General features: G+C 46.3%; 1 protein-coding gene across 1 annotated transcript in view; it reads left to right on the top strand.

Moving 5' to 3' along the window:
• The window catches only part of stk17a (serine/threonine kinase 17a), a 122,279-nt gene that overhangs the window by 74,421 nt on the left and 32,603 nt on the right, over window positions 1-15,255 (top strand). The window contains exon 3 of the mRNA XM_070880032.1: window positions 4,875-5,019. Coding sequence (XP_070736133.1) covers window positions 4,875-5,019 — 145 coding nt within the window. The remainder of the gene's footprint in view (window positions 1-4,874; window positions 5,020-15,255) is intronic.

Below are 15,255 nucleotides of genomic sequence, written 5' to 3'. Positions count from 1 at the left end.
CTCTCTTTCTTCCCCCCTTTCTTCCCCCCTTTCTTCCCCCCTGCTGTTCCCCCCTCTTCCCCCCCTCCCCCCCCTTCCTTCCCTCTTCCTTCCCCCCTCTACCCCCCCACCCCCCTACCCCCCTTGACCCCCCCCTTCGATTCCCCCCTCTACCTCCCCCCCTCTACCACTCCCCCCTCTACCCCCCACTCTGCCCCCCCCACTCTCACCCCCCCACTCTCACCCCCAGTCCCCTCCCTCTCTCTTAACCCCCCCCCCCACCCCACCCCCTTGCTGTCAGAAACACACAGACACTGACAGACAGAGAGAGAGAGAGAGAGACACTGATAGAGATCGAGAGTGACACACTCGGGGGTGGGGGGCCCGTCCCAGCATGCTGTTGGAGGGCTCCCGGTGCTGCAGTTGGTGAGTAGAAACTTAATTTTTTATTTATTGATTTTTTTTATTTTTAGTTTTTAATTTTTAAATTTTTTTTATTGATTTATTTATCATTTATTATTGATGATGACTCTTTATTTGTAAAGATGATGTTTTTCATGTTTGTAAACTTCCCTCACCCCCCCCCCATCTCTCTTCCTTACCCTTGATTTATAAGTGTAGGCAAGGTTTTTCTGAATGTACAAAAATCTACACTCCATTCTAAGTTAGTTTGGAGTAAGTTTTCGCTGCCTAAACTTGCAAAACAGGTGTAAGTGGCCGTGACACGCCCCATTTTGGAAAAAAAAATCTGTTCTAAAATGAAACTGTTCTAACTCACTAGAACTGGAGCAAACGAAATGCCGAGAATTGCAATTTCTAAGGTACTCCATTCTAAACTAGTTGCTCCAAAAAAATAGGAGCAACTCAGGCCGAAACTTGACCCCTATGTGTTGACAATTTGCTGTGGAAAATATTCAATATACATTTTATAGTTCATGGGTTAGGTGCATTGCATAGAGGACACTAAGGGGGTGAGGAAAGATACTCACAGGCAGAGAGCGTGAACAATCCAATGTGAGTAATCAACCCCAGGCCATTGTTGCTGCTCTTTGAGTCTTGATGTGTATCTGGTTTATACCCCACATTGCAAGGTAACGTATGGCTTCATTCTCTGGTGGAAGGTTGTTACATCTTTTGTTTTATAGTCGGTTGCTTGACAGTTCAATGTGAAGACAAACTGGCTTGTATGCATACAACAGAGTATTATGAAAAAAGCAGGCAGTTATTTTTGAAAGCTTCAAGAATTATAACTGGTTTTAAAAAAACATTTCACGTAAAGGAGGGAATTTAAAAGGCAACTAATATTGATGTGCATGTGCGCACTCATCATGTAAAGTGCGATTTTAGTCATCAAAAAATACAAGTTTTCACCAGTAAACCACCTTTTTAAACCATCAGCATTAAGTCTGTGGGATATTCATATAGCACCTTTCACATCTTCAAGATGTCCCAAAGTACTTCACAGCCAATTACTTTTGAAGTGTAGTGACTGTTGATAGGTAGACAAACACAGCAAGAGCCCATAAACAGCAGCAATATGAATGACCAGTTTATCTGTTTTTAGTAGTGTTAGGAGGGGTAAATGTCAGCCCAGGCACTGGGAAAATTTGCCCACTCTTTGAATAGTGCCATGGGATCTTTTATGTCCACCTAAAAAGACAGACAGACTTCAGTTTAATGTTTCGTCCAAAAGATGGGCATTGGTTAGTTTTTCATTGTTGCAGTATTTTAGAGAGAGACTTGCAGTAAATTTCAAAGTGACCAGTGTATTGAGAATATGGAATCTGCTATTATATCATACTTTAAAGAAATACAGTTTACACAAATGAGTGAAATTTTTGGTGGGAATATTTTCAACATGTTTTGAAAAACTTACCATGTGCCATCTACAAAACAAATCACATGGCTAATACAATTCTATTTTTAAAAAGAATCTAGTATAAGCCCCTTTAACAGTCTTGTGACCGATTTATTCAGTGATGCTAATGTGCTGTGTGATTCAGACACTTCAGTTATGAGAGTGTTTGTTGTGAACAGCATTTGGAGGTTTTGACATACCCAAAGAGGCGAGTTGCTGTTCTGACTTCCTTTTTTCTTATTTATGATGAGAATTATGATGACCATGAAGGGATTTGAAAATAAGGATGAGAATTTTGAAATCAAGGTGTTGCTTAACCAGAAGCCAATGTAGGTCAGTGAGCACAGAGGGGTGATGGGTGAGCGAGACTTGGTGCAAGTTAGGACACGGGCTGCCAAATTTTGGATCACCTTTAGTTTACATAGGGTAGAATGTCAGAGGCCAGCCAGGAGTGTGTTGGAGTAGTCAAGTCTAGAGGTGATGAGGGCTTCAGCAGCGGCGGAGATGGGCGATGTTACGGAGGTGGAAATAGGTGATCTTAGTTATGCTGCAGATACGTGTTCGAAAGCTCATTTCAGGGTCAAATATGACACTAAGGTTGCGAACAGTCTGGTTCAGCCTCAGACAGAAGTTGGAGAAAGTCTGATGAAGCAGCAAATACATTGCAGAAGGGGCTAGACAATGGTCGCAAATGGGCAGAACCATGGCAGGTGAAACTCAATAGAGATAAGTGAAAGATCTTGCATTCTGGAAGGAAAAGGTGGGGACATGCTTGTTGGAGTACTATGTGCAGTTTTGGGTTCAACTTTATAGGAAGGATGTTGAGGCAATTTAAGAGATTACAGCACAGATTCAGTAGGATGCTGCTGATGAGGAAATACAAATATGAAGAAAGACCTGTGGAACTTTTTTTGTTTGAACAGTGAAAATTGCGGAGTTATTTGCTAGAGATGTTTAAAATTATGATGGGTTGGAACTGGGTAGATAAAAATGGACTATTTCTACTGGATGAGGGATTTAGAATGAAAACACAGCATTTTAATTAAATAAGAAAAGCACTTCACATATTTAAAATTAAATTAAATTTAATTAAATTAAATGTTTTAGTCAAATTTGTTATTTTGAATGTTTAAAAATGTTTTAATGGGGTAAAAATAAACTTATATTAACAGAAAGGGTTTTTAATATAAACTGCATTGATAAAAATATATTTTTCTATCTTTTAAAATTCCTCCGCTGGTAAAAGCAGGCCTTACACCTGCTTTTACCAGGCATAAGAATTTGAAGAACATTCGCTGGGCAAGAATTGGGCAAACAGCCTAAATCTCTGCCCGCGAAGGCCCTGCTCCTGGGGATGCGTTGGAACTGTTCACAAGTGCCGTATTTCAGCACATGCGCATCGTGTGCCAAGAACCGCCACTTGCGGGGGCTCTAAGAGTACATGCGCACATCATACGTGCCCGTAGAGACAGTGATTTTTGGCCTAATCAGTTAGATAGTTGGTTGAAGGAAAGGGAATAAAAAAAAGGATATGAAAAGAGAGCAGGAAAATGGGATTAGGATTGATGCTCATGTGGAAATAAACACCAACAGAGACTGGTTGGGCTGCGTGTGCCGTTTCCATGTTGTAATTTCTATGTAGCCGTACAAAATTGGGAACAAATTGCTTATATATCATTTGTGAATGTGTATTTGAATGTAATTTTGAATTTAACTTTCTATTTGAATAGTCAGTACTGTTACATTCCTCCACTTTTGGCAGAATTTGCAGCGACTTGTTCCTAAATAGGCTAGTTTGCATTTTCCTTGCTTAAGGTCATAGGCACATGATTGGGCCTCTGAAAGGTTACTGCAAACCCACAAAAAAGCTGTGTGCATTTATTCTAAAATTTAAATAGGATTTTACTTCAGTTTTTGTACAAATTATGGGTTTGGTCACTTGCAGTATAAATGAAAACCGACTTTCCCGATAGCCACATCGGGCTGCAGAAATTTAAGAACACAATTTGAATTTAACATCCATCTAGTGCATTTAAACTTGCATAGTAAAACTTCTTTCCCCTTCCCCACTCCCCCAGTTTTACCGCTGGCACAATCACTGATATAGTCAGTAGCCTAAACAATGGACCCTTTTCATGTATATATCATTGCTTATTCTTATTAATGCCAGTGTAGCAGTATCACGGTAGACAAAGTACAGAAGATGGAATCAATTTTGATGTACTATTCAATTCCATAAACCAATCTTTATTCCTCGCTTGTATTGTGCATAGATAGGTTTTGTTAGCTTTATGAATGCTTTTTTTAGTTGAAATATTTTGAATTCAATTTGTAGATTTTTGTAATTGTCAGCAGATTAGAATGTATGAAGATGCCAGGTAATTACTGAAACTCCAGTTAGTAATCTAGCGCTGCATTGCACTGGACATAACATTGTGATGTAGTTTAAAGGAACACTGCCATCATGAAAAAGGGATTTGCAAACCTAGGAGAAGAGCAGTGCATAGTTTTTGCTAGGATATCACAGTCAAATGATGCAGTGACCTATTTTCAATACAGCTTATGACATTGTATTGCTTGCAAATGATAGAAGCTTGACTAATGAGACATTATAAATTATTTTGTTCTATATTTAGCTTCATATTTTTTTAAGGGAGTGTTACAGTTGTAAGTTTTCACAATGGGCCCCCTCCTCGTTTGTATGTAAATTATATATGCACACCGTGGAAAACAGTCATTCTTTAGTGTTTTTTGGGGTGGGAAGATTGCAGAGAAGTGTCTTGTTTCAGCGGTATGATCATGGTGTGCCCAACTGAAAGAACAATCATTGCATGATCATTTTTGTTAATGCACAGGAAAATGGGATTTTCTGCAATTAAACTCAATAAGGCCACGGTGGGGCTTTATTCTGAAGTACATCTTTTGAGGCTCTGAAGGAAGTGCAGAGCAACTTTTGGAACCATTTAGTGTCTGTGGCTTAGTTCAGTACTAACTTACTTAAAATGTGTTACATTAATTTGCTCTCTCTTGTCCACAGTGCTGCTGGTGGTGAGATTTTCAACCAATGTGTAGCTGAGAGGGAAGAGGCCTTCAAAGAAGGAGATGTCAAACGACTCATGAGACAGATATTAGAGGGTGTTGCTTTCTTGCACAGAAATAACATAGTCCACCTTGATTTAAAAGTAAGTGTCATTTGTTCTTGTTTTAAAATTGTATAATACCCTTTCAATGTTAACAGTTGTTACATACCAGGAAGTTGGATGTCATCTGGCAGCTGAACCCTGTGCAACGTATTCACATTAAAATTCACTTAGCGTTTTATGTTGTATGTGCAATATATATCTATCAATCAAGATAAGGGATGGCCATTTTTGTGAATAAACATTTTTCCTCTTTAGATCAATGGTTCATATCCAGCACCAATTACCATCTGGTATTACATGGGTCAGATACAGCTATGGAACTCTGATCCCTCTAAACCTTTGCCTTTGTGTGATTTTGAGGTGACTTTACTTGCACTTCTAAGAGTTGAATTTGAATGTAGCCCAGACTAATGGGAATGAAACTCTCTTCAGTATGGGAGGAGATAGTGGTGACACTAAACATCATTTTCCCAGAAACTTTGGAAATAGGAAGAATGCCAAAGAATTTTAGGGTGGTAAATATTGCACCTTGTTCAAGAATGGGGAAAGAGAGATAAATAAGTAAGGGGGCAAATTGCCCTGCACCAGGTTTGGGTTGTGGAATTCGAATAAAGTGAAATATTGCCCGGCGCCAAGGGAAGGAAAGTTACCCGGAATTCGGCTCTTGAATTAGAAGGGCAATTTTGGCCCCCCAGACTCTGCAATATGGGCTGAAGTTAGTTAACACTTAGAAAGACACAGACTAATCAGGGACAATCAACATAGATTTGTTGGGCCCAAGTTTCCACATGATTTGCGCCTGATTTTTAGGAGCAACTGGTGGAGAACGGACTATCTTAGAAATCGCAATTCTCCACATTTTTTTTTGCAGTTTGAGTCAGTTAGAACAGTTCCACTTTGGAACAGAATTTTTTCTTCAAAAGGGGGCGTGTCCGGCCACTGACGCCTGATTTCAAAGTTTCCACAGTGAAAACGTACTCCAAACTAACTTAGAATGGAGCAAGTGAAGATTTTTGTAGAACTGAAAAAACCTGTTCTACACATTAAAAAATCAGGCGCAGGTTACAAATTAGGCGTCCAGAACGAAGTGGGGGGGGGGGGGGGGAAGTCATTAAATTCTACAATAAATCCTTAGTTATACTTATACAAATATTATACAAATAAACCCAACCTGAATAAAAATTTATAAGCAAAGAAAAGATTAAATAAACCATGTTCCTACCTGTGTGAAAGTTCTTCAGGCAGGCCTTTAGGAAGCGGTTTGCCGTCGGGACCGAAGGCTGAACGGGCCGGGCCCGAGATTTCGGGCAGGGCCCGTCCCCAGCACCAGAGGTAGGTGGCTTTGGGTCGGGTCGGGGAGAGAGGTTCGGGTCGGGTCGGCGGTGGGGGAGGGGGAAGGGGGGGGGAGAGGGAGGGGGAGGGGGAGGGGGAGGGAGAGGGGGCGGAGAGAGAGGTCAGGTCGGGGAGTGGGGGGGAGGTCGGGGAGGGGGGGAGGTCAGGTCGGATCCAGTCCGGGGGCGGGGGCGGGAGTAGAGTCGGGTCGAGTCGGGTGGGAGCGGGAGCGGCAGCAGCAATCGCAGACGGGTCGAGTCGGGTCCGGTCAGTGGGGGGGGAAGCAGGAGCGGCAGGGACAGACGGGTCGAGTCGGGTCCGGTCAGTGGGGGGAAGCAGGAGCGGCAGGGACAGGCGGGTCGAGTCGGGTCCGGTCAGTGGGGGGGGAAGCAGGAGCGGCAGGGACAGGCGGGTCGAGTCGGGTCCGGTCAGTGGGGGGGGGAAGCAGGAGCGGCAGCGTCGGGTCGACTCCGGTCCGGTCAGTGGGGGGGAAGCAGGAGCGGCAGCGACAGACGGGTCGAGTCGGGTCCGGTCCGGGGGGGAAGCAGGAGCGGCAGCGTCGGGTCGACTCCGGTCCGGTCAGTGGGGGGGAAGCAGGAGCGGCAGCGACAGACGGGTCGAGTCGGGTCCGGTCCGGGGGGGAAGCTGGAGCGGCAGCGTCGGGTCGACTCCGGTCCGGTCAGTGGGGGGGAAGCAGGAGCGGCAGCGACAGACGGGTCGAGTCGGGTCCGGTCCGGGGGGGAAGCTGGAGCGGCAGCGTCGGGTCGACTCCGGTCCGGTCAGTGGGGGGGAAGCAGGAGCGGCAGCGACAGACGGGTCGACTCCGGTCCGGTCAGTGGGGGGGAAGCAGGAGCGGCAGCGACAGGCGGGTCGACTCCGGTCCGGTCCGGGGGGGAAGCAGGAGCGGCAGCGACAGACGGGTCGACTCCGGTCCGGTCCGGGGGGGAAGCAGGAGCGGCAGCGACAGGCGGGTCGAGTCGGGTCCGGTCAGTGGGGGGAAGCAGGAGCGGCAGCGACAGACGGGTCGACTTCGGTCCGGTCCGGGGGGGAAGCAGGAGCGGCAGCGACAGGCGGGTCGACTCCGGTCCGGTCCGGGGGGGAAGCAGGAGCGGCAGCGACAGGCGGGTCGAGTCGGGTCCGGTCAGTGGGGGGGAAGCAGGAGCGGCAGCGACAGGCGGGTCGACTCCGGTCCGGTCCGGGGGGGAAGCAGGAGCAGCAGCGACAGGCGGGTCGAGTCGGGTCCGGTCCGGGGGGGAAGCAGGAGCGGCAGCGACAGGCGGGTCGAGTCGGGTCCGGTCCGGGGGGGAAGCAGGAGCGGCAGCGACAGGCGGGTCGAGTCGGGTCCGGTCCGGGGGGGAAGCAGGAGCGGCAGGGACAGTCGGGTCGAGTCGGGTCCGGTCCGGGGGGGGGAAGCAGGAGCGGCAGCGACAGACGGGTCGAGTCGGGTCCGGTCCGGGGGGGGGAAGCAGGAGCGGCAGCGACAGACGGGTCGACTCCGGTCCGGTCCGGGGGGGAAGCAGGAGCGGCAGCGACAGACGGGTCGGGTCGGGTCCGGTCAGTGGGGGGAAGCAGGAGCGGCAGCGACAGACGGGTCGAGTCGGGTCCGGTCCGGGGGGGAAGCAGGAGCGGCAGCGACAGGCGGGTCGAGTCGGGTCCGGTCAGTGGGGGGGGAAGCAGGAGCGGCAGCGACAGACGGGTCGACTCCGGTCCGGTCCGGGGGGGGGAAGCAGGAGCGGCAGCGACAGACGGGTCGGGTCCGGTCCGGTCCGGGGGGGAAGCAGGAGCGGCAGCGACAGGCGGGTCGACTCCGGTCCGGTCCGGGGGGGAAGCAGGAGCGGCAGCGACAGGCGGGTCGAGTCGGGTCCGGTCAGTGGGGGGGGAAGCAGGAGCGGCAGCGACAGACGGGTCGACTTCGGTCCGGTCCGGGGGGGGGAAGCAGGAGCGGCAGCGACAGACGGGTCGGGTCCGGTCCGGTCCGGGGGGGGGAAGCAGGAGCGGCAGCGACAGGCGGGTCGAGTCGGGTCCGGTCCGGGGGGGGGAAGCAGGAGCGGCAGCGACAGACGGGTCGACTCCGGTCCGGTCCGGGGGGGAAGCAGGAGCGGCAGCGGCAGACGGGTTGAGTCGGGTCCGGTCCGGGGGGGGGGGGCGGGGGAAGCAGGAGCTGGCCGTGGGAGGAGCCTTATTCACGCAGCCCCAGTGAGGCCATTCAGCCAGGGCTAGGGGCTGCGTGCTTCGGGCCCCTCCCACACAGTTTCGGGCGCCTGGAGCTACTGCACTTGCGTGCCCACTGTAGCGCATGTGCAGAGGTCCCGGCACTGTTTTCAGCGCAAGGACCTGGCTCCACCCCCCTACAGCTCCTGCTGCGCCGTGCCGAGGGCCAGAGGACCTGCAGGGAGGTGGAGAATACGGAGGGGCGCCCGTTTTTAATCGTGTGGAAACTAGGGCCCGTAAAGTGTAAGTGTAGGCTGTGCTTGACTAATTTAACTGAATTTTTGAGAAAATTAGTGTGTAGATAAACAGAATACAGTGTTCCAGACATGAACTTTCAGAAGGCACTTGATAATTTACTACATAAGAGGCTTGTTAAGAAGATTGAGGCATAAGGTATTAAAGGAACCTGGATACAAGGTTGGTTAGGTGACAGAAAGTAAAGAGTAGGGGTAGATAATTTTCAGATGAGCTTTAGTGTAACCCAGAGATCTGTGAAATTACCTCTTCCATTTCTATAAATGATTTGGACATAGGCATAAGAGGAATAATATTGAAGTTTGTTGATACCAAATTTGGGGCATGGCAAGCTGAGAAAGACACAGGTGGACAAAGGCAGGTTAATAGAGTGGGCAGATAGGTAACAGATACAGAAATTGCAAAGTTATAAATTTTGTGGAAGAAAACTGTGAAAGGAAGTATATGCTGAATGTTCGGATTCTTAAGAGTGAAGGAAGAGAGATCTTCAAGGGGCATGTAGGTAGAAAAGGCCATAAAAAGACAAATGGAACTATGTGTTTTATACATTTAACAGCAAGGAAAGTTGAATTTGCATCAGATATGTGTGAGTCCGCAGTTGAAGTATTGCATGCAATTGTGGGCCCTCCATTACAATAAGGATATTGGGTCCAAAGGAAAGGTACAGCAAAGATTCAGTAGAACCAAGCTAGGATTGATGCTTCACAAAATTGGGGCTTTTCTCAATGGAACATCGAATGGGGCGCCGATAAAGTGTTTAAAATTAAAACCCTTTTGCGAGGATAAACAGTGCAAGGGTTTCGGTAGCCGATGGGGAGAAGCAGGCATGGTTACGGAGGTGGGTGAATGTAGTCTTTGTGTTGGCGAGGATGTGGGGTTCGATGCTCAACATGGGGTCAAATAGGATACCTAGGTTGTGAATGGTAGTTCAACCTTAGACAGGCTGGGTATAGGGATGGAATTGTTGGCGAGGGTGTGGAGTTTGTGGCGGGGCCAAAGACAATGATTATGGTCTTCCCAATCTTAACTGGAAGTTATATCAATCGGTCTGACAACACAGAGGCAGTGGAACGGTTGCGAGAGATGGTGGAAAGGTAGAGCTGAATGTGGTCTGTGTACATGTGGAGGTTTGCACCCTGTCTTCGGATAATGTTGCCAAGGGGCAAGATGTAGATGAGGAAGGCAAGGGAGCCAAGGATAGAGCTATTGTAACTGAGGGTGAAGACGGCAGAGAGAAAGGTAAAAGGCATTGTTGGTGGTGAAGAAAGCTTTTCTTTGCTCTCCAGCTTAATCCTAGAGTAGTAGCTGGTTTTAGCAGAGGCGAGGAAGACTCAATAGCACTTGAGGTGGTCCAGCCAGATCTGGCAGTGGATTGCTAAACCAATTCTGTGCCATATATACTCAGTCTAAATTCTGAAACACACCAGGGAGTGGAAATTCGGTGCCGCCCGCATTGAGGTGGTGCCACCACCTGGTCGCTAATTTTAACGCCGGGCGGTGTCGACTGCCTCCAAGTATGATATTCAGTTGTTTCGCCCCAAGAGGAAAGTGGAGTGCTAACCTCTTTGGGCACTAACAGAGCAGTAGTGCAGGAGGTCTACTCAATTTTTTGCCACTAGAATGCCGGCATCCTAGCGCCTGAAGAGGGGGGTAAAATTTTGAGGAAAATTTCGGTGCCCTACACCCGCACTTCCCCACTGCTGCCACAAATAAATAAAAGTTTAACAAAAATTAAGTTTCACCACTTACCTTGCACTCCGAACAATACTGTCCTGGGATCATCGATGTACCGACTGCTTACCCTGTCAGATTTACAGAGGTGTTGCACACTCGGTGACGTCACCAGCGAGTGCAGCGCAAACTGTCTGCGCTGCCGCTAAACCATTCACTGAAGTTCACGGCAGGCACTGACAGCCCAATACTCGGGTGGGACGTGCTTACTGCCCCGTTAGTGCCTCTCTGGGGTGCTAATGTATGGCATAAACACACTGAATTTCTACCCCTTGATCTCCATTGTGGGAAACTAACCATTTGTTATCTGACTGCTCTTTTAATTTTTAAACATCAAAGGTTCTCTGTTGTCCAGTTGCTATGAGGAGAAATCCAATGCTAACCAGTGTTACATCACTGGAATGCAATACCGTTTTGGTTGACAGGAGATTTTCTTTTCAGCAAGCTGACAGGGAACAACGCTGTTTTAAACATAGAGAGAAGTCTTGTCAGGTTGGATTTATGAGATGAAAGTGAGTGCGAGTCTGCATATAGCTTAAAAAATCAGGAAAAACAATTCATTAACAATGAGCCAGTCTTTTTGGATAATTTAGGCTAAGAACCCTTCACATTTTTCTCAAACCCACATAATCCAGAGTATATAACTACCACTTGAAGTAACCACACCTTTCTAAGCTGGAGAACTTCAACAACTGATCTTGTATACCATTAATCTTGAGCTCTCCCTGAACACTCTGTCCCATCTGCCAGATGATGATCCCCTAATTTCTCCCTCATTGGTGACTTGGACTGCGCCATTCTATAGTCGCAGCTTCTCCCGTTCCGCAAAACGAATCCAGTCCCTGCTATCCTCTGTGTTATTGTGGGACAGTAATAAGACAGTTCACAGGAGATACTTAATTAACCACACCTCGACCAACAATGCGCCTAATCCATTGAGGAGCCTCTCCCTTGTAAGGAGGAAATATTAAGCTTGTGCAAGATCTTGGTGTCAGCCAACTCTCAGTGGTAGCATTGTTGCCTCTGAGTTAGAAGGTTGTGGGTTCAAGTCTCACTCCAGAGATGTGAGCACAAATTTCAGGTGGACACTTCAGTGCCATTCTGAGAGGGGTGTTGCACGGTCGAAGGTGCCATCTTCCGAATGAGACATTAAACAGAAGCCCCGCCTGCTCTCAGGTGGTTGTAAAAGATCAGATGACACTATCCAAAGAAGAGCAGTGGAGTTCTCCCTGGTTGCCTACCCATATTTATCCCTTAACCAATATCACTAAAACAGTCTGCTCACTAACCTCATTGCTGTTTGTGGGAGTTTGCTGTGTGCAATTTGGCTACTGCGTTTCCTACATTACAACAGTGACTACACTTCAAAAATTGCTTCATTGACTGTAAAGTGTTTTGGGATGTCCTGAGGCCATGAAAGGCACTATATAAATGCAAGTTCTTTCTTAGGTAGGCCACAGATCAAGCACCGTGTACAGTTTTGTAAATCTCATCATAGAAAGGAAATAATACAATAGAAAAGATACAGCATAGATTAGAGGAGTTAAAGTTATGGAGAGAAAATTAAGTTTTTTTGCTAGATCGGATAAGGTTAAAGAGTGAGCTTTGAGATTATTGCGAGTAATGATAAAGTAAATAGTGGTGGATTGTTTTCTCTGGTCCACAAGAGGGTACCAATTTAAAATAATTACAAAGAGTTCGAAGAAAATGTTTTACACAGCAAGTGGTTAGAATGTGAAATTCTTTGCCACAGTTATAGAAACCGCATCTGTAACTTGTTTGAAAATGGAATTAGTTACTTGCTTGAACAAGAGAACAAGAGAACATTTAAGGGTATGGAGAGTGAACAAGATGAGGTAGTTCATGTAGAGAAAAACATCGGCAGATTTGATCTGAAGGGGCTATTTCTGTTCTATAATAATCTGTGATCTAAAATTCTTCAACTTGGTATTCAAGCCTCTGGTGGTGACGAGCAAACTTAATGCTCATAAAGTGCGGGCTGGTGAAACTATAGGCAAAATATTGCTTCACAGATGAACTGAGTAAGTGACTCATTTCTCAATATCTTCCAAAATTTGTAGGAATTTGGCTGACGGGGAAAATAAACATAATAGTTCTATAATGACCATATCCCTTGTCTGTGAGACCACTGCATAAATATAGAGATTTTTTTCATGAAGCTTGTGAAGTCAGAAACTGGCCTCCAACACCTAAACTCACAACCCATATAAAACAAACTTTCATTTCTTGCACCTCCCTGCCACCATCCAAATTATACCTAGACTTAAAACACATGGAATGACCTGTCCATCTTTGGTCTAGGAAGAGCAAATTCAATACAAGTGAAAGTACTCTCGTGGCTCTTTCATAAGTTACCAATGGTTAAAATAGGCTGCCCTAGTACAGCATTCCAGCCCTAAAATGCTGCCCAGTTCAGTCTTTGCTAGGTTCTTGGCAGAGAGCAACCTGGGCGTGCTGAAAGTTCACTGGTTCCTGCTACGCACTCTGCTTTCCCACGTTAAGTTTGAGTCCCAACTCTTAATCCAGCTCAAAATTATTAAGTGTTGTCTTCTGCAGCCCAATCTTCTAATTTAATTTATGCGTTTCTCAGAAATGATTTTCAACGTTCACATTTATCCTTGTATTTATATTGCATTCTGCAGAGACAACCAATTGTTAACTTGAAGTATTTAATTCAATATAGCTAAATAATGAAGTATGTAGTGTTTTTCTGTTTGCTCCAGAAAATTGTCAAGCCTTCAGGAAAAATTCATTATTGGCAAATGTTTTAAACTTTATATATAGACGATACATTTTGTGATAGCAAATTGGAATTAAAAGCCAATAAATACCACAGAAAAGTTATATTTCTTGTTTTTCACAAGTTCAGCTGTTATGGTGGTGGGAGTTGTGAGGGGGGTGGGGGGGGCCTGAACAAGAGAGAAGAGATGGCATTTTTATGTTGTGTGGGGAAAAAACATAGGCTAGAACTGCAGGATATGAAATCATCAGGGGTGGATGGTGAGTACTCCCTTTTGACAAATTCCACTTGAACCGTTATGTACTATTCACCACGTCAGGACACAGCAGTTACATAGGAACAGCCCCATAAGCCTGTTCCTTCGTTCAATGAAATCGTATCCTAACTGCATCCACCTGCCTTGGCTTCATCCCCATTAATACCCTTGGCTAGCAAAAATCTATCTGCCTCAGATTTAAAATTATTAATTGAGCTAGCATTTAATGCTTTTCCTGAAAGTTTCATACTTCTACCACCCATTGTGTTAAGACGTGTATTGACGTGGATAGAGAACTGGTTGGCAGACAGGAAGCAAAGAGTAGGAATAAAAGGGTCCTTTTCAGAATGGCAGGCAGTGACTAGTGAGGTACCACAAGGCTCAGTGCTGGGACTCCAGCTAATTACAATATACATTAATGATTTAGACGAAGGAATTGAATGTAATATCTCCAAGTTTGCAGATGACACTAAGCTGGGTGGCGGTGTGAGCTGTAAGGAGGATGCTAAGAGGCTGCAGGGTGACTTGGACAGGTTAGGTGAGTGGGCAAATGCATGGCAGATGCAGTATAATATAGATAAATGTGAGGTTATCCACTTTGGTGGCAAAAACAGAAAGGCAGAATATTATCTGAATGGGACAGATTAGGAAAAGGAAAGGTGAAACGAGACCTGGGTGTCGTGATACATCAGTCATTGAAAGTTGGCATGCAGGTACAGCAGGCGGTGAAGACGGCAAATGGCATGTTGGCCTTCATAGCGAGAGGATTTGAGTATAGGAGCAGGGAGGTCTTACTGCAGTTGTACAGGGCCTTGATGAGGCCACACCTTGAATATTGTGTACAGTTTTGGTCTCCTAAACTGAGGAAGGACATTCTTGCTATTGAGGGAGTACAGCGAAGGTTCACCAAACTGATTCCTGGGATGGCAGGACTGACATATGAAGGACTGGATCAACTAGGCTTATATTCACTGGAATTTAGAAGAATGAGAGGGGATCTCATAGAAACATATAAAAGTCTGACGGGATTGGACAGGTTAGATGCAGGAAGAATGTTCCCGATGTTGGGGAAGTCCAGAACCAGGGGGTCACAGTCTAAGGATAAGGGGTAAAGCAATTTAGGACCGAGATGAGGAGAAACTTCTTCACTCAGAGAATTCTCTACCACATAAAGTTGTTGAGGCCAGTTCGTTAGATATATTCAAAAGGGAGTTAGATGTGGCCCTTATGGCTAAAGGGATCAAGGGGTATGGAGAGAAGGCAGGAATGGGGTACTAAAGTTGCATGATCAGCCATGATCACATTGAATGATGGTGCAGGCTCGAAGGGCTGAAGGGCCGAATGGCCTACTCCTGCACCTATTTTCTATGGGGGTTTCTATGTTTCTAAGAAGGGTTTCATAACTTCTCTCCTGAATGGCCTGGCTCTGAATTTAAGGTTATGTCCCCTTTGCCTTGACTCCCCCACTAGTGGAAAAAGTATCTCTCTCTCTCTACCCCATAAATTCCTTTGAAAAGCCTAAAAATCTCAAACAAATCACCTCTTAACCTTTTAGATTGCAGGAAATATAGCCTAGTTTATGTATCTCTCCTCATAATCTAACCCTTGGAGCCCTGGTAACATTCTGGTGAATGTGTGCAGAACTCCTTCCAAAGCCAATATATCCTTTCTAAGTGGGGTGCCCAGAACAGTACACAATACTCCAAATGTGATCTAATCAGGGCTTTGC

The sequence above is a fragment of the Pristiophorus japonicus genome, chromosome 5, assembly GCF_044704955.1.
Source record: "Pristiophorus japonicus isolate sPriJap1 chromosome 5, sPriJap1.hap1, whole genome shotgun sequence".
Lineage (NCBI taxonomy): Eukaryota > Metazoa > Chordata > Chondrichthyes > Pristiophoridae > Pristiophorus > Pristiophorus japonicus.
The sequence above is the reverse complement of the archived record's forward strand: the minus strand, read 5'-3'. Positions and strand labels throughout refer to the sequence as shown.